Here is a 26,531-nt window from a genome sequence, read left to right as displayed (position 1 = left end):
TGTGCAGTTTCAGTTTGCCTGACAGAAAAACAGCTTCAGTTTTACTCAATGGCAGAGGATTCTGTGCCTCGCTCTCTAAGGCCAGCAGAAAGAGCCCAGATTAGAACTGTTTGTGAAAAGCTGTGTTTGTGTTACAGACAGAGACAGATAGGGGAGGGGGTGAAACACAGTGAGAGTCTGGGAGTATTGTAATGCCCCTAGCCAATACATTGAAGCCCTAAGAAGGAGTTTGGAACCTTTGACCCTGGCAGCAGGTACAGCTTTGTTACAGTATGTGGATGATCTTTGCTTGTGTGCTCGTGATGAGCTTACATGTGTAACTGACACTGTGACTCTCCTGAAGCATCTGGCTCGGAGGGCCATAAAGTCAGCCTGACAAAACTGCAGTTCGTAAAACAACAGATTACATTCCTGGGGCATGTAATAACACCAAATAGCAAATCACTGTCTGAAAAAGGGGTTAAAGCTATAAAAGAGGTCCCAAAACCACTAACAAAGAAACAAATGCTTAATTTTTTGGGGATGTGTTCCTATTGTAAAACATTTATTCCAAATTATTAAATTTTTGAGCTACCCCTGAGAGCCCTGAGAGGGAAGTTGTTGAATTTATGTGACAGGATTGAGTGGACACAGAAAGTGGAAAAGGCATTTCTGAACTTGAAAGTTCAGCTGTCTGCTGCGGTAACTCTGGGCTTGCCGGCCCCAAATAAACCCTATGTTCAGATGGTAGATGAGAAAAATGTATTTATGACTTCTGTATTGTTGCAGCATCATGGAAACAAATTGAGACCTCTGGCATATTTTTCCCACAAATTAGACCCAGTTGCAGCAGGCCTGGCACACTGTCTGAGGGCAGTGGCAGCTGCTGAGAAGGCCGTGATGGCTTCTAGAGAATTCGTAGGTTACTCTGATCTGACATTGATGGTGCCTCACGCAGTGTCCATGTTTTGCAGGAACAGAAAACACCACACTTATAAACAGCTCGATGGTTAAGATATCATACTATTCTGCTTAATGTGCCTAATATCACTGTTAAGCGATGCACAACCTTGAATGCTGCTACTCTCCTTCCAACAGAAGAGGATGGGGAAGAGCATCATTGTAGTTTAACAGCACTTGAACAAGTGTGTACACCACGTCCAGACCTGTCTGACGTGCCACTTGAAAAAAAAAATTGTGAAAATTTCCTCTTTGTGGATGGCTCTGCTTTTAAAGATCCACAAACAGGCCTGAATAAAGTTGGTTATGCCATAACAACTGAATTTGACTTTGTGGCCTCTGGCTCATTGCCATCAAATTATTCAGCACAAGCAGCTAAGCTTTTGGCATTAACAGAAATATGCAAACTAATGACAGACAAATGTGTAACGATTTACACAGATTCACGCTATGCATTCGGGGTTACTCATGATTTTGGGGCGCTGTGGAAACACAGACAGTTTTTAAAGTCAGATGGGTGACCAATATTAAATGCACCCCTCGTGGCAGATTTGCTAGACGCTATTTTGCTGCCAGAAAAGATGGCAAACCTTGTTTACCTAAACACTTCTTTCCTCACTATGCTAAGTCGATGCATAGGAAAGACCACGCATTGAAAGGGGAAATGATTATGCGAATTAAAGAATTGTGGTTTACAAAGGGGTTCAAAATTAATGCAGAAATTTTTTGAAAAAGTTGTGTCATTTGTAATACACATAATGTGGCAAGAGGCATAAAAATGTCTCAGGTATCCCAGACGGCCCGATGGATTTCATTGAACTGTTCCCATGTGAAGGGAAGGAAAAATGGTTTGGTATTTGTGGACATGTGGTCCAAATGGGTAGAGGTCTGCCCAATGTCTAAACAGGATGCAGCAGCAGTAGTAAGGGCTCTGCTGACTGAAATAGTCCCGAGATGGGAAATTCCACGAAAAAGCAGTTCGGGCAATGAAACACATTTTATGTAGGGGCAATAAAAATCTAATTGGCTAAGTGTTGTGAGAAAACTGGACTCACATGGGTTAAGGTCCTCCCAATCATTCTCATGTACATGAGAATGAGAAATCGATACAGAGTAAACCTGAGCCCTTTTGAAATTCTCTTTGGCAACCCACCATTTATGGGAATAGGAGGAGGTAAACAACAGCTACCATCTACAGGTGTGTGAGCATGACACGTTGAGTTATTGCAAGGAAATGTCTTCTCTGTTGTCTAATGTCTGTGTTCAGGTGAAAGCTGCTCAGGAGAAGGTTGCTGAAACACCGTTGTACAACCTGAAACCAGGAGATTTCATGGTGGTACGAGAACTGAGGAGAAAGAGCTGGAAGGTGAAAAGGTGGCTGGGACCGTTCCAGGTGCTTCTGACCACTCACACGGCTGTGAAAGTAGCAGAGAGAGCAACGTGGATCCAGGCCAGCCACTGCAGAAAGGTCCCACAGAAAGGAGTGGAGACACACACGTCAATAAGGCCAGAATCCAGCCTAAACATCAAGCGTCCTTATCAGCGGGAAGAGCAAGGTTAAGACTGAAAAACAGCATCGAAGTAGTCTGAGCACAAGTGAAAAGATAAATATGAGCATCATGGTTGGGTACATCATGTTGTTTTCATATTCCAGACTACAGTGATAACGTTACCAATATCATCACCCACATGAGAAAGGCCGTAAAAGAGCCTGAGCGTACACATAATGCTGCTAAATGATTTTTGCTGCTATTATGTCTACCATGTATTTTTTTGTTGATATCCAGCTCAGTACAGAGACTGGTGAAGTTTATCATTTAACATCAAATGGTTCAAATGACTGTGTACAATGAAGACATTATCATGGATTTGAGTGGGGAGAAAGCAATTGATGAAGAGACAACCAGTAGTGGAAGCTACAGTGAAATGTTTTAAATGTATGAGATTTATGATATATTTTTTTTCTTTGAAGTAAGTAATGTTCAGGCCTATATGAATCTATACTGTTTGCTTGCTTGGAATAGGGTCTGTCCCAATACAAAAAGCCTTAGCATATTTTCTAACTTCTTTTACAAATTTAAGAGAGTGATCATTTATGAGAAAATCAGAGATGAAGAGTATAAATGTGCTGATATGCCTTAAGTTTGCTTTATTTTGAATTATGTTTGTATTCCTGAGTGTGAATTTTTGATTTTGGATTGTGTTTGTGTCTGTGAGGTGACTGAGGGTCTGACTCATGTCAGGAATGCAGTAGCAGTGACTTACTCGTTTAGCCCGGCGACCAGAGCAAACATAATGTTAAGTGTGTAGTGAAGATATAACCAGTAGTAATGAGTTTTTATGCTTTAGTGATCAATGAATGATAAAAAGGGGGAAATTGTGGTGGAAAAATTCATTTAACATTGCTTCTGTATACCTATATATGCATGTGTTTTCTTAGAATTGCTGTGTGGTTCAGAAGGGCGACACCTGGGGGGGAAAACAGATGTCTGAGTATGACCTGAGAGGGTCATTGGGCCATATAGTGGGGGGACAATGCCTGAGGATTACCTGGGGGGGTCACCTAAGTCCTAAATGTGTGAGAAACAGCCCATAGAGAGTGTTCCTTGTTATGTGTGGAAATTTACAGCTGCTAAGACTGTGTAACCTTGACGCAGCAAAGGGATATAAGGTGGAGGACTGCCCTCTTCCTGGGTCGGTTTCACTCTGCAGGAACTCAGTGTTGCTGTATGACTGTCTGACCTTCTTTGCAAAGAATAAAAGCTTTCTTTTTAATTATACCTGAGAATGAGTCTGTCTCTTATGCTGATGAGAGTTGTTTTAAATTTTGCCACGACAAGCGTCTGCTAAATGAATAAATGTAAATGAATAATTGGAAAGCTAAGTTCTAGGGCCTCTTAAAAGGGAAGTCTAGCCCACACACAGTCACCCAGGTGGGCATGAAACCTCACTGATGACTGCTACTCTAGTAATAGACCGTTCTTATTAGCCACTAAGGTTCCAGGGTCTCTTTTTAGGGGTATCTAACCATCAAACCCTAACCCTGGCAGGCACAATAGCCTAAGTGGTCAACTTCAGCCTCTTTCTGTCTAGAAAACTTTCTCTGTCTGCTCAGTTCGGACTATCCTTAGACATACGTCACCAGCAACCCTGGACAGCAGGGGTGGGTGCTAGTCTTCATTGCATTATTTTGATACTTTTTTAATCAACCTTATCTATAGTCTATGTGTTTTCCACAATCCGGGTGGCAATAGGGTTTTGGGGCAAGGGACAGGTTATTCGCTTGCCCCACCATTGACTGGTGTCCTTTGTTAATTGAAGACCTGTTCTAGGTCAGAATGAGCCTATATTTGCTTAACAGTAGAAGAAATTCCAATATTGCCTCATCATGTCTCTGGCTCTGTCTGCAACGTTGGCACCACCCTCGTGTTCTCCATCTCTGCTGGCTCTGCTTTAATCTCCTGCTCCGCTGGCTCCACACTGGTGGTTCTGCTGCTCTGCCGGGTCCCCCAAGGTCTTCAGGCCTACCATCCCTACTATCTTCTCTTGTCTTTCACTGCTCCACCACTTTTCTGGACAGTTTGTTTTATATTGCTTGTTTAATTCCTGTTGAATATCTAGAATATGTTCCTTAAAGGAGGAGCTCTGTCAAACCGGTTTGCCTGTTTGCTGTTCCTGTTTCCCAAGAGATTAGTTTAATTTGTTTTCAGCTGTGTCTCCTTCACCCGTGTATATACGCCTTTATGTTTCCAGTGTTCATTGTCTGTTGTTTATCCACTGTTGGATGTGTCATCTGTGTTCTCAGTTCTGTTATATATATATATATATATATATATATTGTAACATGGTGAAGAATCACTCGACAAGTTTGGCTTCGTGAACAACAAAAAGGACCCGGAGGGTTGATTTTTATTAACAAGAAAACAGGTAAAAGGTGGCAAGCCGGTGCATGGAGGCTGGTGCTCATGGTGCTCTTCAGTGCTCAATCCAAGTGAAAGTGGGTGTCCTAACGTGCTCCAAAGGGGGTGGGCTGTTGGTCACTCGCTGCTTTCTGGAGAGAAATGAGAGAAAGGTTAGTCCAGCGTGCATTCGGCTCGAGACCAGTGTCCAGTGTGGGGAATGACCCCCGACAGACCTGCATAAGCTGTCCAGATTCGTGAGAGGCCATCCGCATTCGCATTGGCAGCCCCGGCTCGATGCGCACCTCAAAGTGGAAGTCCTGGAGCGCTAAGAACCAGCGAGTCACCCTGGCATTGGTGTCCTTGGCGTGGGCCATCCACTGTAGGGGCGTGTGGTCGGTCACCAGGGTGAACTTGCATCCCAGGAGGTAGTACCGCAGCTCCAGGACTGCCCACTTGATGGCCTGGACCTCCTTCTCCACGACGGCGTAGTTCCTCTCGGCTGGGGACAGCTTCCTGCTGATGTAGATGATCGGATGCTCCTCGCCTTCCTGGATTTGAGATAGGACTGCTCCCAGTCCTGTGTCGGAGGCATCTGTCTGCAGCAGGAAGGGGCAGCTGAAGTCCGGAGCGCGAAGGACAGGAGCGGACGTGAGCGCTGTCTTGACCTGGGCGAAGGCCTCTTCCGCCGATGGTGTCCAGCATACTTTCTCCGGCTGCCCCTTCCTGGTCAGGTCTGTCAGGGGGGCGGCTAAAGAGGAAAAGTTGGGGATAAAACATCGGTAATAACCCGCCAACCCCAAGAAGGCTCGTACCTGGGTCTTCGTCCGGGGCCTCGGGGCAGAGTGGATGGCCTCTACCTTTTTCTCCTGCGTCCGGATGAGACCTCACGCGGGGGCCCCGTGTAGGCCGAAGGGAAGGGTCCGGTACTGCCAATGGCCACTGGGGGTTGAGAAGGCAGTCTTCGGCTTGGCGGCCTTGGAGAGTGGTACCTGCCAATAGCCCTTGGTGAGGTCCAGGGTACTGATGTACCGGGCCCTTCCCAGGCGGTCCAGCAGTTCGTCGGGACCATCACAATGGGGCTGGACCACGGACTCTGGGATGGCTCTTTTACCCCCAACTTCAGCATTTGTTGGACCTCTTCCTCAATAGCCTGCCGACGAGCTTCCGGGACACGGTAGGGCCGTTGCCTGATAGATTTGCTCCGTCTGCCGCCGTCCCGGCTGTCTCAGCCAGTATGTGACTGGTCCAATCCTCTCCACCACCGAGTAGGGCCCTTTCCAGGAGGCCAGGAACTTGCAGGCGGAGCTGGGGACCAGGACCATGATGCGGTCCCCGGGTTGGAACTCACGTGGTTGAGCTGCCCGGTCGTAGTGATGTTGCTGCGCTTGCTGGGCCCTGGTGAGTTGTAATGGCATCACTCGGTCGATCCGTTCCCTCATCTGTCAGACGTGCTCGATGATGGTGCGATGAGGGGCAGGCTGCTGCTCCCACACTTCCCAGGCCACAGCCAAGAGCCCCCGTGGTTGACGGCCGAACAGGAGCTCGAAGGGGGTGAAGCCAGTTGAGGCCTGAGGAACTTTGCGGATCCCAAAGAGCACGTAGGGGATAATGAGGTCCCAATCCCGCCTGTCCTCCGCTGCCACGCGTCTGAGCATTTGCTTGAGGGTTTGGTTAAATCTCTCCACGAGCCCATCTGTCTGAGGGTGATAGACTGTGGTCAACTGCTTCACCCTTAGCAGCCTGCAGAGGTCCGCCATTAGCTGGGACATGAATGGGGTCCCCTGGTCAGTCAGGATCACCGAGGGGAGGCCGACTCGGCTGGCCAGCAGAAACAGCTCCTGGGCGATGGACTTCGCGGTGGCCTTCTGCAGGGGGGCTGCTTCTGGGTACCGGGTGGTGTAGTCGATGATGACCAGGATGTGCTCATGCCCATGGGAAGACTTCGGCAACGGCCCCACTATGTCCATTCCAATCTGCTCGAAGGGCACCTCGATGATAGGCAGCGGGATGAGCGGGCTGGGGGGAGGGGTCCTGGCCAATGTGGCCTGACAGGTTGGGCAGGCTTGGCAGAACCGCTTTACTTCAGCCTCCAGGCCCGGCCAGTGGAAGCGGTCGCAGATGCGTTGGGTGGTGTTGGCTGCCGCTGGCTGCCGCGAGGTGACCTGCCATGGGGTGGGAATGTGCCAGCTCCAGGATTGTCTCGGTCTTGGCTCGAGGCATGACTAGCAACTTTTTCTCCTCCCCCCTCCACTGGGCGACACAGTACAGCAGGCCATACTCCACGACAAAATGTGGGAGAGGGTGGGGCCATGGGAGGACGTCCTCTCCATCCACGACTCGCACTTGCGCCCAACAGTGCTTGAGTCGGTCGTCCTCCCGCTGTTCCTTGGTGAACGAGCCCCCTCCAGCAGCCTGTTCATAAAAAGGTTAGTAGACTGGGAGAAGGACTCACTTTCTCTCCCACTGTCGGAGGCGAGCAGCACTGGACGGTGGCGGGGTGCTCGAGGCAGTGTCCGTCTTTGATGGTTCCCATCGTGGCTGGCAGGCTGAGTAGCTTCGGTGAGCAGTCTGTCGAAGCCGGGCCAATCCCTCCCAAGCAGTACGGCCACCGGCAGGTCCTTCACCAGGCCAACCTCCACCGGCCAGGTGCCTTGGGGTGAGAAAATGCTGATTCTTCGGGCCGGTACTTGGCGAGTGTCTCCATGTACACAGGTAATTGGGAGGAAGCTTTTCTGGCCGCTTCGAGGGGTGCACAACCGCGACTGGATGAAGGTGACTGCACTGCCTGAGTCCAGCAGGGCCCGGAAACGTTTCCCTTCCACCGTCACCTTTGCTTTGGGGGCTCCCGACGGTACATGCTGGTGGACGATGCAGCCTGCCAGCCACGCTCGCGGGGGTGATGGTGGTTCAGCGCTGGGCATGGGCTCATCCCGCGGTGGGGGAACCGTCGGCCTGCTGACCGGTCGGGGTGCGCCTTCAAGCGGGAGTCGCTCCTGGACAATCCTCCGGGGAAACGGTGGCGCTCGGTCCCCGGCCTTGCGGTGATGGACGGCATCCGCCAGCTCGATCGCCTCCACGAGTTCCTGGGTGTTGGCAGGGTTCCTCATTCCAACTGCTTGCCGATGGGCGCGGGGTAATGCGCGGAGGAGGCGATCGACCACCACTCGCTCCGCTACCTGTGCTGCAGTGGGGCTCCCTTCCAGCAGCCAGTATTGCGCGATGCGGCTGAGCTCGGCTGCCTGGGCACGTGCTGGCACCTGGGGCTTGAACTCCCACTCATGGAACTGCTGTGCCGCACAGACGGGTGAGAAGCCGAGCCTCGCTAAGATTTCTCGCTTTACCTCGATATAGTCTTCAGCGGCCGCAAAGGGAAGGGTGAAGTAAGCCTGTTGGGCTTCTCCGGTGAGGAGGGGTGCCAACGCACGTGCCCACTCGTCACCTTCAAATTATCTTGGAGAGGTGAGGTATCCAAGTCACAACATCTAACTACTGGGGTGCCTCAGGGCTCAGTTCTTGGACCACTTCTCTTTTCTGTCTACATGGCATCATTAGGTTCTGTCATTCAGAAACATGGCTTTTCATACCACTGATATGCTGATGACACTCATCTCTACCTCATTCCATCCTGATGATCCGACGGTAGCTACTCGCATCTCAGCTTGTCTATCAGACATTTCTTGCTGGATGATGGACCATCACCTTCAACTCAACTTTGCCAAGACAGAACTGCTTGTGGTTCCAGGAAACCCATCGTTTCATCACAATTTCACCATCAAGCTAGGCACATCAACCATAACTCCTTCAAAAACAACCAGAAGCCTTGGAGTTATGATTAATGATCAGCTGACTTTCTTAGACCACATTGCTAAAACTGTCCAATCCTGCAGATTTGCTTTATTCAACATCAAGAAGATTAGGCCCTTCCTTTGGGAGCATGCTGCACAACTCCTTGTTCAAGCTCTTGTTCTATCCAGGTTGGACTATTGCAATGCTCTCTTGGCAGGTCTTCCAGCCTGTTCTATCAAACCTCTACAATTAATCCAGAACGCGGCAGCAAGCTTAATTTTTAATGAGCTGAAAAGAATACATGTCACACCTCTGTTTATCAATTTGCACTAGCTACCAATAGCTGCTCACATAAAATTAAAGGCATTGATGTTTACCTACAAAACTACCACTGGCTCTGCACCCATTTACCTAAATGTATTACTTCAGACTTATGTGCCTCTAGAAGCTTGCGTTCTGCAAGTGAACGTTGCTTGATAGTGCCATCCCAAAGAAGCACAAAGTCACTTTTACAGACTTTTAAATTAAATGTACCCTCCTGGTGGAATGACCTTCCCAACTCAATCCGAGCAGTTGAGTCCTTAGCCATCTTCAAGAATCAGTTTAAAACCCATCTCTTCTATCTTTATTTGACCCTCGAACTTTAGCACTCACTATTCTAATTCTATTCTTTAAAAAAAATCTAACTACCTTTATAATCTTTTTGTATTCTATTTTCTATTAAATTATTATGCAATTGTGTGTGTGTGTGTGTGTGTGTGTGTGTGTGTGTGTGTGTGTGTGTATGTGTATATATATATATATATATACATAAGACCTCTTATATATATATAAGACCTCTAACGCTGGCTTGCTCTATTCTTTTTCTATTCTATCTGTTTTCTTTTTATTTATTATATTATTTAAAATCCCTTGCTACGTGTACTGTGTTAAGATAACTGAGACTTGTTATTGCTTCCACTGTCCTCATTTGTAAGTCGCTTTGGATAAAAGTGTCTGCTAAATAAATAAATGTAAATGTATATATATATATATATATATATATATATATATATATATATATAAATTAATTTATTTCAGTAATTCAACTCAAATTGTGAAACTTGCGTATTAAATTAATTCAATGCACACAGACTGAAGTAGTTTAAGTCTTTGGTTCTTTTAATTGTGATGATTTTGGCTCACATTTAACAAAAACCAACCAATTAACTTCTCAAGAAATTAGAATATGATAACATGCCAATCAACTAATCAATTCAAAACACTTGCAAAGGTTTCCTGAGCCTTTAAAATGGTCTCTCAGTTTAGTTCACTAGGCTACACAATCATGGGGAAGACTGCTGATTTGACAGTTGTCCAGAAGACAATCATTGACACCCTTCACAAGGAGCCACAAAAATTCATTGCCAAGGAAGCTGGCTGTTCACAGGGTGCTGTATCCAAGCATGTTAACAGTAAGTTGAGTGGAAGGAAAAAGTGTGGAAAAAAAGATGCACAACCAACCAAAAGAACCGCAGCCTTATGAGGATTGTCAAGAAAAATCGATTCAAGAATTTGAGTGAACTTCACAAGGAATGGACTGAGGCTGGGGTCAAGGCATCAAGAGCCACAACACACATATGTGTCAAGGAATTTGGATACAGTTGTCGTATTCCTTTTGTTAAGCCACTCTTGAGGCGTCTTACCTGGGCTAAGGAGAAGAAGAGCTGGACTGTTGCCCAGTGGTCCAAAGTCTTCTTTTCAGATGAGAGCAAGTTTTGTATTTCATTTGGAGACCAAGGTCCTAGAGTCTGGAGGATGGGTGGAGAAGCTCATAGCTCAAGTTGCCTGAAGTCCAGTTTCCTCAGTCTGTAACGATTTGGGGTTCAATGTCATCTCCTGGTGTTGGTCCATTCTGTTTTTTTGGAAACCAAAGTCACTGCACCCATTTACCAAGAAAATTTGGAGCACTTCATGCTTCCTTCTTTTTGTAGATGCTGATTTCATTTTCCAGCAGGATTTGGCACCTGCCCACACTGCCATAAGCTCCAAAAGTTGGTTCAATGACCATGGTGTTGGTGTGCTTGACTGGCCAGCAAACTCACCAGACCTAAACCCCAGAGAGAATCTATGGCTATTGTCAAGAGGAAAATGAGAAACAAGAGATCAAACAATGCAGATGAGCTGAAGGCCACTGTCAAAGAAACCTGGGCTTCCAGACCACCTCCTCAGTGCCACAAACTGATCACCTCCATGCCACGCCGAATTGAGGCAGTAATTAAAGCAAAAGGAGCCCCTACCAATTATTGAGTACATGTACAGTAAATGAACATTGTGACGAATGGGGCAGGGCTGAGATCTGTGGGAATGGAGCGAGGCTGGTGGAGTGATTTGGCAATGAGCGACACCTGCTCCACTCACCGGTCTCGAGTCCCACAGAGGAGATTGGAAGGATACAAAAGAGGAGCTATGACAGTGAAGGACGAGAGAGAACCAGGCCTGGATTTAATTTTGTGTTTAGGTTTTGTTTGTGTGCGGCAGTTTTCCGTGAGGGGCTTTCGCGCTGTTTTGTGTATATTTAGTTATTAAAGTTTCATCTTAATGTCCGCCGATTCCCGCCTCCTTCTTCCCGTGATTATGAAGTTTTTATATTGTTACAAACATACTTTTCAGAAGGCCATCAATTCACTGAAACATTTTTTTTATTGGTCTTATGAAGTATTCTAATTTGTTGAGTGAATTGGTGGGTTTTTGTTAAATGTGAGCCAAAATCATCAGAATTAAAAGAACCAAAGACTTAAACTACTTTAGTCTTTGTGAATTTAATTTATTTAATAAACGATTTTCACAATTTGAGTTGAATTACTGAAATAAATGAACTTTTCCTCAACATTCTAATTTATTGAGAAGCACCTGTATAGTATATGTACTACATAGTAATGTACAACCCGAATTCCGGAAAAGTTGGGACGTTTTTTAAATTTTAATAAAATGAAAACTAAAGGAATTTCAAATCACAAGAGCCAATATTTTATTCACAATAGAACATAGATAACGTAGCAAATGTTTAAACTGAGAAATTTTACACTTTTATCCACTTAATTAGCTCATTTAAAATGTAATGCCTGCTACAGGTCTCAAAAAAGTTGGCACGGGGGCAACAAATGGCTAAAAAAGCAAGCAGTTTTGAAAAGATTCAGCTGGGAGAACATCTAGTTAATTGTTATCAGGTCTGTAACATGATAAGCTATAAAAGCTTTGTCTTAGAGAAGCAGAGTCTCTCAGAAGTAAAGATGGGCAGAGGCTCTCCAATCTGTGAAAGACTGCGTAAAAAAATTGTGGAAAACTTTAAAAACAATGTTCCTCAACGTCAAATTGCAAAGGCTTTGCAAATCTCATCATCTACAGTGCATAACATCATCAAAAGATTCAGAGAAACTGGAGAAATCTCTGTGCTTAAGGGACAAGGCCGGAGACCTTTATTGGATGCCCGTGGTCTTCGGGCTCTCAGACGACACTGCATCACTCATCGGCATGATTGTGTCAATGACATTACTAAATGGGCCCAGGAATACTTTCAGAAACCACTGTCGGTAAACACAATCCGCCGTGCCATCAGCAGATGCCAACTAAAGCTCTATCATGCAAAAAGGAAGCCATATGTGAACATGGTCCAGAAGCGCCGTCGTGTCCTGTGGGCCAAGGCTCATTTAAAATGGACTATTTCAAAGTGGAATAGAGTTTTATGGTCAGACGAGTCCAAATTTGACATTCTTGTTGGAAATCACGGACGCCGTGTCCTCCGGGCTAAAGAGGAGGGAGACCTTCCAGCATGTTATCAGCGTTCAGTTCAAAAGCCAGCATCTCTGATGGTATGGGGGTGCATAAGTGCATACGGTATGGGCAGCTTGCATGTTTTGGAAGGCTCTGTGAATGCTGAAAGGTATATAAAGGTTTTAGAGCAACATATGCTTCCCTCCAAACAACATCTATTTCAGGGAAGGCCTTGTTTATTTCAGCAGGACAATGCAAAACCACATACTGCAGCTATAACAACAGCATGGCTTCGTCGTAGAAGAGTCCGGGTGCTAACCTGGCCTGCCTGCAGTCCAGATCTTTCACCTATAGAGAACATTTGGCGCATCATTAAACGAAAAATACGTCAAAGACGACCACGAACTCTTCATCAGCTGTAAATCTATATAAGGCAAGAATGGGACCAAATTCCAACAGCAAAACTCCAGCAACTCATAGCCTCAATGCCCAGACGTCTTCAAACTGTTTTGAAAAGAAAAGGAGATGCTACACCCTGGTAAACATGCCCCGTCCCAACTATTTTGAGACCTGTAGCAGAAATCAAAATTGAAATGAGCTCATTTTGTGCATAAAATTGTAAACTTTCTCAGTTTAAACATTTGCTATGTTACCTATGTTGTATTGTGAATAAAATATTGGCTCATGTGATTTGAAAGTCTTTTAGTTTTCATTTTCTTAAAATTTAAAAAACGTCCCAACTTTTCCGGAATTCGGGTTGTATATAGTAATTATATAGCATGTATAGTATACATTATGTTTTATCCAGTGTTTTGGGTTCCCTCAGCCTTATGCTCCCTCAACCCTAACTCTGCTAGATCAATCCACAAAATCAATATGTGCTGTCAGGTCACATACTTAGTATTTATATGTCATAAGAAAAACAAACAAACAAAAAAAACACTATTTTATATTTTATATAATTGAAAATGACTTGAAAACCACAAAAATATGATGACTTAATGTTGAATGTCAACTGTCAGTAAGAAAATCTGATGGTGTTGAAAAATTTGACATTTCTTTCACAGAACATGCGTCATTAAAAACAACCTTGCTTTGATATTTTTGATATATTTGAGATATTATTAAGTGTTGCCTTTGATAAAACAAGCTCTTTTTCATCCTTAATTTATTTTTTTTCATTTAACAGCATATAATTGATTGAACCCTTATCTGTGGACACACTGTTTTAGATGTAGTGAGAAGACAATACATTTCAGAAATGTTATATAATAATGATCTAATTAAATTGAAGGGGATAATTGTGTTAAATACATTCTATTATTAATCCCTTATAACATTTACAATTGATGATATTTTTAAACCTAATAGCAGTTACTGGAAATGTTTTGTCCCATGTCTTAAGAATCAGTGGCTGTCTAAAACACACACTGAAGGTTTGTCTTTGAGGATCATTGATCAGAAAATGAGGAAATCCGAGCTGGTGCTGTGATCTTATCTCCCTTCCTCAATTTCTGATCAAGTGAAGTTGGGTTTATTTGAATAGCGCTTTTCACAATACACATCGCTTCAAAGCAGCTTTACAGATTATAGCTGACACAGATATTGTGGTATGTACTAATAATGTATGTGAAAAATAATTACTTATTTTGTGGTGTAAATCCATAATCCTTTTCTTAGTGCTTTAGTCGCCCAGTGAACAAAACAAAGGCAAAAACAATATAAAAACAATATAAATTTTGGTGTTATACAGGAAAAACGCTTTGGGAGACACCAGCCTACACTAAATAATTAATCACTGAGAAATGACAGTCACTTGGAACAGAGTGATTGTGCTCATCAGATATATAGTGGGAGCATCAAAACATCCGACTGGATCCTGAAGGATCTGGGGCCAGAATCCCACAGGTGAGAAAGAAAACAAAAAGACTAACATTAGCGTAGATGCCACTGGTTTCTTAATTTAGTGATACTGTTATAAAATGCTTCTCAGCTCACAAAATGGCTTTGTTGAGAAAGAGGAGTGCCTGAGTTTGCCACTCTGTTGACTAAACCGTTAAGGTCTACTCAGTGACTCTCCCCTTACTCTTCTCTGTGATGATGCTCAGGATTATCACATGCTTTAAAAAAAAAAAAGTGACGTGACATACAGCCAAGTATGGTGACCCATACTCAGAATTCGTGCTCTGCATTTAACCCATCCAAAGTGCATACACACAGAGCAGTTAACACACACACACACACACACACTGTGAGCACACACCCAGCCATTTATGCTGCGGCGCCCAGGGAGCAGTTACAATTCCTGCCGGCCCGAGACTCAAACTCACAACCTTTTGATTGCGAGTCCAACTCTCTAACCATTAGGCCACGACTTCACGACTTTTCATTTCATAATTCCACAGCAACTGCTCTGCCATTATTTTCTTCTACCTCCCATGCATCAGTCCTTGCAATTACTAGATGTAAATTACAGCTACCCATTTATCCAGAGATTTGAGATTGTAGTAGTTATGTTCCTGTGGCTCAGTGACCACTGTGTTAGCAGCGCAAAGGGTCGTGGGTCCAATTCCCAGGAAACACACATACTGATACAAAAAAAGCCCTAATGCACTGTAAGTCGCTTTGGATAAAAGAATCTGCCAAATGCAATTTAAAATGTTCAGTTTAATGACAAAAATATGCTTCTTTACTTTTATCAAAAAACTGTGTTTTACTGGAAACACACAGTCTCTGCAGAGGGAACGTCTCAGCTGTGTTTCAGAGGCTCGGGTGTCTCTCTCATCAGTAGCATGTGTCTGTCTGTCTGTCTGTCTGTCTGTCTGCGCTGCATACTCACGACTGACCTCGTCAGAGAAATGCAGAGCACAGTATCATTAGGAGAATTGGTTTGGGGCGGTGCATCATGAGCAGAGCTCATCCACCACTGGAGGGATCAAATCTGTGCCATCTGACGCTCAAGGATTTATGGGTTTAGTTGAAATTGCTTTTCCCAGTGTGGAGATTAAGCTGCGTGTGATGTTAACAGGACAGACATCCGTGTTCGTTCAGGCTGCGCCACTAAAGAAAGGACTGAGGCTGGTTCCAGGTGCAGAGCGTGGAGGATGTGAACACTGAACAGGGATATGAGCACCATGCAGCTGGAGACTATGTTTGTGTTCATCTGCGTCTGTCTGGTGGGCGCCGCCGGAAGAACAGCCCACAAAAGAGGTCACAGACCAGAGCCCTACAAGCAAAGCAGGTAATAATCCTGTTGTGAACGTGGCCTGTCGAGTGCAAAGGAATGAAATCAACTCTGATGGGAAATAGAGTTGTAATTTCTTCCACCAATAAATAGAGCAGAGAAAACAGATAAGTCTCTGAAAATGAGGATGTTTTGTTGTGAGTTTATATTTGATGATATTCTTTCTGCCTGCTTGTTTAATGCAGGATTTCATATCAGTGTCTGAAGCTTCTCTTTCACTCTTGTGAGTCGTACTCTTCTCATGTGTCCAGAAGGCGCTAGAAAGGCATCATCCCTTAAGAGCTGGTAATCAGACAGCATATGGTGATTTTCTGGGAGTTTCTCATCAGTGATCCTCGTCTAGTGGCTGTAAACCATTAAACTCGGTTTGATACCAAAGCTTCAAGCAGCTTCTTTTAAAACATCCTCATCTCAGTCAAACGTGTCTCATTTTACACACACTCCTAAAAATAACGGTTCCAAAAGGGGGTTTTGCAGTGATGCCATAGAAAAAACATTTTTAGTCCCCACACCCCCAAAAACGCTTCAGTGAACAGTTCTTAAAAGACACATTATTTTCTTCATGTGAAGAACATCTAAAAAACATTTTCCACTAATAAAGATCCTTTTGTGTAAGGGAAGGTTTCCGTGGATGTTCATGGACCCATGATGCCAATGACCAAACTTTATTTGTAAGAGTGTCGGATCCGGCATGTGATTGTCATGATGTCAGACAAGTGTTGTGTCGTGGCAGTGGAGGAGACACACTGCTGCTTTGTTCTGGAGAACAGAAAGGATTTCTGCTGAGCGGATTATTAACCAGCTGCTGGTGAGCAGCCACAACCAGCAACATCACATCAAACATCACTTCACGCTCACAGATTCTCAGCTGTCATCTGTACATAATGATGAGCATGATGTGTTTGATCTGAGCTGAAGATCAAAGATGCTTTGAAACAGCTCAGATGTATGCGATGCAAAGTCGCTGTACAACACAAGCTGGAAAAGATCAAAAAGTACAAATGTCTACTGCATTAAAGCAAACACTGAAGAAACAGACTCACAATGTACAATAACACAGATGAAGAGCAGCACTCGTCAAACACCCCTGTCTGTTTGTGTGCTCGTTTTAACTATTTAGTCAAATGTGAGCAATACAAGTGCAGCACAATCAGCTCCATTGAAAAGCTGCCATCAGGTTTACATGCAATCCACCAAATCAGTGCAGAAATACAGGAGAAAGGTGTGCAGATCCTGTTGATTGCTGATATAACAGAGTTTCATTTAATTCTCTATATCTTGTAGATTAAGGAGAGAAACGACACGAGTGGATGGAGGAACCCACAAGTCTGGCAGGTACAACATAATTCAATTTAGATCTTTATAGGATCTCATAGTCTTTTGTTAGTATTTCTCTTAAAATACTTTATGGTTTTATGGTGTCCATCGGGATTTTAAATATATTTTGACTTGCGGAGAAAAAAAGAAATCAAACTTCTAAGATCATAATCTATCATTGCCATATTCTGTTGGATGTGTCTTTTGAAGTGTATCGTTGAGTCCCTCGTCCACACAGAGCTTTGTCTAATAGTTCTACTCTTTATGTCCTTCTAGCCCAATCTTCAGAAGAAGTCCAGACATGACAAAGTCTCCTATGACCAAATCTGAGCAGCTGTTGAGGATAGATGACCATGATTTTACAATGAGACCTGCGTTTGGAGGTGAGCACGAGCCACATATAACATCCAGAGGTCTGCAGTGACTGCATGGACTTGTGTTGTTTATGGTTTGACGGCTAACACACTGCAGACGTTTGATGCAACACATCTCAGAATGTTTGTCTTGCCATTATCTTTTGTATCTATGGATGCTTTTAATTGCTTAGTTCATGTTATGCTGTCCAACTCTACCTAAAACAATAGACACACATTTATGCATTTGTCAGGGTCTTTAGTACAAAGGTATGCATTTTTATCAGGAATCAAACCCACAGTGATGCTGCATGTTAAAACACCCTCTTGATCCAGCCTCACAAGGCATTTCTACTGCAGAGAATGAGTATGAGTTTCTTTATGACAGAGGCATCATAACTGAGTGATGATAACATTACAACAGTCTTTTCATGAGCTCCTCAGCTTTGCCTTGTTGTGTGCGTGTAGGAAAAGAAAAAACTGAGCCGGGTGTCCAGATGTGAGATGGCAGCATTGGTGGTGACCCACTTGTGTTTGAGCGCTTGTGTCACAGACTATAGAGAGTCTGAGTTAAAATAGGACACAGATACTGCAGCGTTAAATCCTGTCTGCTCACAGAAAGAGAGCACTGCGCTACTGTAATATCTAATAATAGTGTTTTATGCTTTCATATTAATTTATAAAAATATAACTGAAACAAGTGAGGAGCGAAAACACAATTTTTGTCTTTGACTGTCCACATACAGGACCTCCGATTCCAGTAGGTGTGGATGTCCAGGTTGAAAGCCTCGACACCATCTCTGAGGCTGACATGGTGAGCGCTTGATTAAAAGCATGCCATTATTGTTGTGAGTCTTTTGTCAATCTTTGAATCAACAGACATATTCACTGAAAGGAATCATCTCATTCACTACATCACTATGACTGCGTGTTGTTTTCTATAGTTAAAAATATCAAAGATTGATGTGGTTTATGAACTGGAGTACAGTAGTAGTGAAAATACTGTTACTGTCTGTCACTGGTCTAAAATAAAATTAGAGATTATAACTACCGTATATTTTGGAACTCTTGTTTTTACTAAAGAAAATAGTAATGCAATCAAATCAGTCATGTTTAAAGTTCTATTTCGTATAGCACTCTGTTGTTCAGTGGTTATTAATCATTAAATGTAACACTGATGTCATAATGCTTTGCGTCATGGTAAGCAACCTCAAGTGACTCTTACATCTGCTGCTTTCACTTTTTTCGCTTGGCTTTTAATTGATTTTAGCATCTGGTGTTTCTCCTCAGGATTTTACCATGACCCTGTATTTGAGACATTACTGGAAAGACGAGCGCTTGTCCTTCCCGAGCACCAATAATCAAAGCATGACGTTCGACAGCCGGCTGGTGAAGAAGATCTGGGTGCCCGACATGTTCTTTGTTCATTCCAAAAGATCTTTCATTCACGACACAACAACAGAAAACTTGATGCTACGAGTGTATCCAGACGGAAACGTGCTGTACAGTCTGAGGTGAACACTTTCATATCAACGTGACAGAAACAGTCACATATGTTAATGATCTCAGTCAATCATGAGACTCTCTAATCATCTCATTCCTTCTCACCCGATGTGCTCTTACCAAATGTGAACACAAAAGCAGTCAAAAGAGTCAATTCTTTTAAATTGAGATTCGAAAGCTGAATAAGTAATCTTTCCATTGATGTATGGTTTCATAGGAGATACAACTATTTGAAAATCTGGAATCTGAGCGTGAAAAATCTAAATCTATATACTGAGAAAATCATCTTTAAAGTTGTCCAAATGAAGTTCTTAGAAATACATATTACTAATCAATAATAAATGTTTAAAATATTTACAGTAGGAAATTTACAAAATATCTTCATGGAACATTATCTTTTCTTACATTTACATTACATTTACATTTAATCATTTAGCAGACGCTTTTATCCAAAGCGACTTACAAATGAGAACAATAGAAGCAGTCAAGCAGTCTTAATATCCCAATGATTTTTGGCATAAAAGAGAAATGGATAATTTTGACCCATACAATGTATTGTTGTCTATAGATACAAATATATCTATCTGTGCTACTATGACTGCTTCTGTGCTCCGGGGACGCGTATAGTCTGAACAGGGCCTACAATTAACACTCGGTAAGCACAAAGTGAAGGTAACACCTGCTGTTGGCGAGTTTGAGAAACAGTGTTACTTGGCCAGTGTCAAAGCTGCTCGTGATAACAATGTTTCAGTGTCACGTTCACAGTAAATACAAACACTGTGAGTCATTTATAACATGCTTTAAAATGTGCATAAAATTGAAAACAATCTTCCAGAAAAAAATTGCAATTAGATGTGTTTGCCCAATTGTTTGTATATATATATATACATTTATGGCTAGCAAATTTTCTCAAGTCACCGGACATTGGCAAACTATCTATACATATGGCAATAATATGTGGCAAAATATTAGTTTTAGGACCTGGTCTGAGCTGTACTGTCAATCAGCAATGACATAAACAGCACAGAATAGACTTCTCCACAACTCACATGTCTTACAATACAACAATTCCATCTCTTGTTCCTGTTTCTTGAAAGAAGAAAAAGGTAGAACATGTAAATCCAACAAAGGTGATACTCTTAAATACTAAAAAATGTCAATATATAAACATATAAAAATACTGAATACATCCGTATTTACGATTTCTCCACTCTTCTGGACGATGTGGTGAATCATCTGACTGTTGTGTTGTTGTAGAGTGACTGTCACAGCCATGTGTAACATGGACCTGAGTCGATTTCCTCTGGACACACAGACGTGCTCACTGGAGATTGAGAGCTGTACGTACACAAAAACAGCACACATGTATCTATGTTGTCTTTCTGACATCGACGTGAATGTGGTTTTGTTGAACTGAATAAATAAGCTGCATGTGGGCCAAATGTGCAGAGGCCAAGCCCTTTTTCTACTAAAGACAGTGATTTATTTGAACTAGCAGCAGTGATGTGATGATGGGGGTTAAATGTGTTATTATTTCAGATGCGTACACTGACGATGATCTTATGCTTTACTGGAAGAAGGGCAACGAATCGCTGAACACAGATGACAAGATTTCTCTGTCCCAGTTTCTCATCCAGAAGTTCCACACCACAACTAAGCTTGCGTTCTACAGCAGCACAGGTAGCGATTCAGCACTCTCAGATGCTCATCTGAAATGTTTGTGGAATGGTTAACGCAGTTCCTTTTAGCGTGACAAACAGGTTTCAGAGTGAAGCACCACCAAATCCTGTGAAATAGTTGCAGTGACTCTGGACATGTGTCCTAAAGCTCAGAGGTTCTTGGTTTTCATCAATGGACAAAGCTAATCTCCAGTGTGAATTGCTTCTGCTCTTGTTCTGCCTAAATACTGAGGTTTGCTGGGAAAGGCCCTGGTGATTCTGCTGTTCAGGTGAAGGTTGTTGGTCTGAAGGTCACTGTGAAGGTGTCACTTATTCACCCAGAGATTCAGGCCACCAGAGAGCGAGAGATCATCTACAGCTAGAGTCTGGAGCAGGAGTTAAGCATTCAAGATTCAAGATTCAAGATTTGTATTCGTCATATATACGATTATATAGAGCATATATAACCAGCAGTGAAATGTGAGTCAGGTTCGCTCCATGGACAGTGCAATTATTAAATAATACAACACAGATAATATACATAATTATAGCTATTAAAGAGTTAAATAAAGGTCAATATAAGAATAAAACATAAAAAAGATGTATATTCTAGAAATAAATGTAGAATAGAAAATAATGTGCATGAAAGTATACTGTAGCCTTAAATATCAAGATACCCAGGAATTTACAAGAGGCAATGTGCAAACAGGTTGACACCGTCAGTATTTCAATGTGAGGTAGAGAATGATGAATATCTTACTGATAAAGTGAATGTTAAGTGGAGACATGAAGATGTTAAGAGGCTAGTTTTGAGTTTAGGAGCCTGATGGCCTGGGGGAAGAAACTCCTCCCAAGTCTCTCGGTTTTTGCCATCAGGCTAAGGAAGCACTTACTAGATGGCAGCAAAGTGAAAAGATGGTTACTGGGGTGGGTGGAGTCCTTGATGATTTTAACAGCTCTGCTTTTGCAGCGTTTAAGGTAGATGTCCTGTAGAGAGGGGAGAGTAGACACAGAGATGCGCTCAGCTAAGCGCAAAACTCTCCGCAAAGCTCCGTTCCAAAGGCAAACCAAAATGAAACATAAGTAAATGATGTGAAGTATTTATCTTACTTCATCTGCCAAATTAATTTCATTTTATTCACCCAGATGATCTCAATCGATTTTGACAGAAGTGTCCATCTATTACCAATTAAACACTTGAACCAGTCAAGGTCAAGGTCTTCACTAGAGACTTCCAGAAGAGCAGGACAGGACTGTCAGGGTATTGTAAATAACCTCTTTAATTGTGATGTTCTTGCAAGCCCACTAGGGGGACTCGATGAGTACTGAATAGACAAGGGACATGTAAGCGGGTAAGCGACGTTGCTCATGTAAACAAGCTAAATGCAGTATGGTTCTACATGGCTCTTCAATAAACTAAATAGAGATGATTAATGCCTCCTTGCAAATGCATTTAAGACAAGGACTGCACAAAGGATATGTTCAGTACTGGTAGAACTCACCTGTGTGATTTCCTTACCTTCCCAAACTGTGTTTTTTCTTTAAATAATCTCACTAATGTCAGATGTTTCTGTACACTGCTGTTGATGAATCACTGGCTGATATCCACACAGCACCGCTGCTCTTGATTGAAGGCTTGGATCAGCCTACTCCATGTGGTTATTAAACCAACATGTGACTTTGTGATCCATGATATTAAATGCAAATGAAGTGTATAAAGCAGTTACAGTGCACGTCAGCCCTCTTTTCACATGCTGTAACGTTTCCCCCTCTATGTTGCTTTAACAGCACTGTCTAAGGTTTGAAAAGGATGTGCATTACAACTCAATTCTGTGCATATTAATCCAGATTTGTGTTTTCCAGGCTGGTACAATCGTCTCTACATACACTTCACTCTTCGGCGTCATGTCTTCTTCTTCCTGCTACAAACTTATTTCCCGGCCACGCTGATGGTCATGCTGTCCTGGGTGTCCTTCTGGATCGACCGCAGGGCCGTGCCAGCGAGAGTTCCTCTCGGTAGGAAAAAACCGCTCCACATGGACACGATCAAATATAATTAAACATGTACTAATTATGTAAGTGAGTAGTTATTCAGTGTATTTTCATTTTGAAAGATACAAGCAATGCTGAGATCACGGGTTTGATTCACAGGGAATGCATGAATGTAATTAATTGTATACTTTGAATGCACTATAAATTGACCTGAATAAATGTTTAATTTGGACAAAAACATCTTTAAAAAATCATGTTGTGTCCTTTTTGTTCAGCTGTAATAGTCCTCAAAGTCACGTCCATGCACTGAATGCTGCTTTCACTCACAGGCATCACTACAGTTCTCACGATGTCCACCATCATCACTGGAGTCAATGCCGCAATGCCCAGAGTCTCCTACATCAAAGCGGTGGACATTTACCTGTGGGTCAGCTTCGTCTTCGTCTTCCTCTCTGTCATCGAGTATGCGGCCGTCAATTACCTGACCACCGTGCAGGAGCGCCGAGAAAGAAAGCTCAGGAATCAAGTAAGACCACTGTTTGCTTTTCTCTAATGCTGGTAAATTAAGACGACGAGAAGAAAGTGATACCTCTGTGTCATGTCTGTCTCTCCTGTGTTTATGGCTTGACGTTGCAGTTGCCTTGCACGTGTGGAATGGTAAACCCAGATGGGGACATGATGATGACCACATGCTACAGTGACGTTGATCCCAATGCAGCAGGGACTTATGGGATGCCTGAAAACGGCACGAGGCAGGAGCGGATCCTGGCCCAGCTGACCCTTGCTGACAGCCAGAGGACAAGTCGTGTGAAGACGCCCCGGGGATACGTCAACGTCTGGATAGACACTCATGCCATAGACAAGTACTCACGAGTGATCTTTCCTGCTGCTTACACGCTCTTCAACATCATCTACTGGTCTATTTACTCCTAACACCACAGCAGATCTAAGAGAAACAGAACATCATCCACTGGGTCTCTCTGCCTTCTCCATCCAGGATCTCGAACTCTTCGTATTTTTAAGTGTTGCATGTTTTTATTATTTAACAAAAGCAACTACTTGAGTTGAAATATGTATTTGAATAATCTGTTATTCCTAACAAATAAAAATAGGAAGCCATTGGTGTGAAAGTCTCAGAATCAGAGGACTGAGTCCATTTCTCCTTCAAGAATGAGTAAACATTAGTTATTTTAATGCCTCTATTTATCAGGGACGTCAATCAGTGAAATTCTTTTAATTGTTATTTGCAAAATGTTGTTGTTATCACACATTAAGAAAACTGAATGGTGTGCTTTTTGGGTTTGTCAGTTTGTGTGTGAATATACAGCAGTGTCTCTTCACTCATCGTACACAAAACAATTACGCAACACATACAACAAGTTTCCTTACACTTCATGGACATACAGTAACTTTACATACGTAGTCCTCCACTGCGCTCAAATGAACCTTTCTGCACAATATTGATATTTTCTTTTGATATGTGGAAGAAAAAACCTTTCTAAACAACATATTTACTAAAATATGTACTAAAAGACTATATTTACTAAAATAACTTAATTGATAAATGCTTTTATTATGTAATTTCTCATGGTTAATATAACAAACTGAACTGTGCTGTCTTTTAAAAGTGCCATATAATGCATTGATACAACATTTTAAATTACTCTCTGATGTCTCCAGAGTGTATATGTGACGTTTTATCTCAAAATACCCCACAGATAATTTTTTTATAGTTTCTTGAAAGTGCTACTTTTAGGGTATGAGCCATAACACTCTGTTTATTTATATGTCCCCTTTAAATGAGAATGAGCTGCTGCTCCTGCCTCCCTTTAAGTGTTGTCAAGTCTGCTGTTTTCCCACAGAATTAAGACTTAGATCTCTGCAGAGCAAAAGTTGGCGTTTATGACCTTGTGGGTGTTTTCAAACTGTTGGGTGTTTCTAAATCATGCAATCAAAATGATCCCCTTTACCCAACCCCACCCCTAAATCTACCATCACTATGACTTCAGCCAATCAGGTATCATGGTCTAAAATTACTTTCCTGCAGAGACCTATACTTGACAGAATTGGGCAATACTTTAACACGGTTGCCGCAGGTTGCTTTTCATGTTCACGGGAGGGTTTTGTTGTGAAAACCTGGCAACCCTCCCTTCTCAGAAGAGTGCAAGCTTCAAGAGCTCATGCTCGCAGGCAGACCGGTGTTACGGTTTAACTGGTGGTGACCATGTTACTGACCTCACACATTGCTTCCAAATGCAGTTTTTAACTTCCACATTCCTATTAATGATCATTGTGGTAGCTAATGAAGGCAGCATTAGGGAAAACAGGCAGAGACAATGGTAGCTTTAGCAACATTAGCAATACAGAGAGCCAAGATGCTCTTTTGGAAAACAAAATATTGGGCGTGATGCTTACTTAGTCTGGAGTCTGTGTGTTTGCACACAAAGCGTTGGTATCAATCCCTCTTTCAGAAGCAATCTTTGCACTTCAACTTCAGCGCTGAACTGACCCTTGTTTGTTAGGCAGTCCGGTGTAAAATGTTTGCTCAAAGTATAGGATATTTCAGTTTGTTTTTTTCCGGGACATTTTCTTTGAAAATGCAAGTTAACCACCGTGTCCTCAGCAGTCTATGGAGACTCCTGTGTTCGTTGGTGCATCCCAACACACAACACTTTTAATGTCTCTTTGGTGCTGACATTGTACCTCCAGCAGCTACAGCAGGAGAACAGTAATGATGGACCGCTGCTTCTCACTCTGGGCTGTCTGTATGCTAATAGTGCAGAGAGCGTCACAACTGGGTGGACTTTCACCGACTACAGTATGTCGTCATAGAAGTGAGAAATCTGGAAATGCTAGTGAGAAGAGACAGTTTAGGAATTATTGGGATTAAACAACAATGAGTGAGTGGATTTTTTACATTATAGGCTGGTAGTTTTCACACACTGCGACCACACAACTGTGTTCAAACACCTTATAAAAGTTATTTTTGCATTCTATGGCACCTTGTACAAAATACATGTTAGGTATGATTAAAAAATATATAGTTTATTTTCAAAACAGACAATGTTGCATGATTTGGCATTGTGAATTACTCATCTGAAAATATTGATGATTTTAAAACTTTAATCCTTTGGAAATATAAATGACCTTTGCTATTTCCTTCAGCTGTCTAGTAATCTCTAGTAATCTAAACCAGCCTGCTAATGAATCATGCCATTTGTGACATGAATGCTGGGCTCTGAGAAACCTGCATGATGAGCCTCTTGTCCATGCATCAGACTCTCTCCGGACTGTACGAGTGTTATTAGCTAGCAGATATCCATTACTTGTCCCTACTAATAAATCCAGCATAAGCCAGTGCTGGTCCAGGCTGGTTTAGGCTGGACCTGGATATCCATGCTGTCCTCAAGCAAAATTGACCTGGTGATGCTGGTTCACCAGCATGGGCTTTGTAGGTTGAATGTCAGTTGGTAAGCACTCTGTGTGCAAGTAGTGTTTTGGGACATACATAGTTTTTACTTTCATATTTCTCTATTTAACACATTAATGGTATGAAGGCAAAATAATATAAGAGTAAAACAGATGATTTACTGAATTATATGATGACTTTGTAATATTTTTTGCTCCCTAAGCTGAAAGTAGAATTTAAAAATGTAATTGCTTAAGTTATGATTACATTAATCAATGTCACTTATAAACTGGTAAAACTTTTCAAAGGATCAAAGGAATTGTCTCCTGTTTCATAAGATCTTTGCATAAATCAGTTAAAAAGTGCTTAGGTACATTGAACAAAAAGGGTTATGAGAAGAGCTCTCTCAATGGGACAGTTAATAACAACTTCTTCATCAAAAAGTTCAAACTGAAAGTTGTTGTTTTTAAAGACTTTCAAACTTATAATGGAAGTCACACTTGTCCAAATCCAGCTGTCAGTCACTGATTTAAAAAAAGTACACATAGTTAAAGGTATGTCAGTACAGTCAGGACCATGAAATATTACTGAAAATAGCATGCTTTCAACAATTTCTGAAACAGATTTAATTCAACCAAAGTCAAAGGCCAAGTGCCCAGCTAAAGGGAGCACTAA

At 42.6% G+C, this 26,531-nt stretch overlaps 1 protein-coding gene across 1 annotated transcript; it reads left to right on the top strand.

The window, feature by feature from the left end:
• The first annotated feature begins 15,181 nt into the window (after nucleotides 1-15,181).
• On the top strand, nucleotides 15,182-23,566 carry LOC132113103 (gamma-aminobutyric acid receptor subunit rho-1-like). The gene is made up of 10 exons (XM_059520929.1): nucleotides 15,182-15,621; nucleotides 16,909-16,959; nucleotides 17,218-17,324; nucleotides 18,041-18,108; nucleotides 18,585-18,808; nucleotides 20,055-20,137; nucleotides 20,337-20,477; nucleotides 22,319-22,471; nucleotides 22,777-22,973; nucleotides 23,084-23,566. Exons 1-10 carry the CDS (start codon nucleotides 15,506-15,508, stop codon nucleotides 23,378-23,380), a joined length of 1,437 nt encoding a protein of 478 aa, XP_059376912.1. The 5' UTR covers nucleotides 15,182-15,505; the 3' UTR covers nucleotides 23,381-23,566.
• Nucleotides 23,567-26,531: the final 2,965 nt, after the last annotated feature.

Source organism: Carassius carassius, chromosome 32 (assembly GCF_963082965.1).
Source record: "Carassius carassius chromosome 32, fCarCar2.1, whole genome shotgun sequence".
NCBI lineage: Eukaryota > Metazoa > Chordata > Actinopteri > Cypriniformes > Cyprinidae > Carassius > Carassius carassius.
Note: the sequence above shows the minus strand (reverse complement) of the source record. Positions and strands in the feature narration are given on the sequence as shown.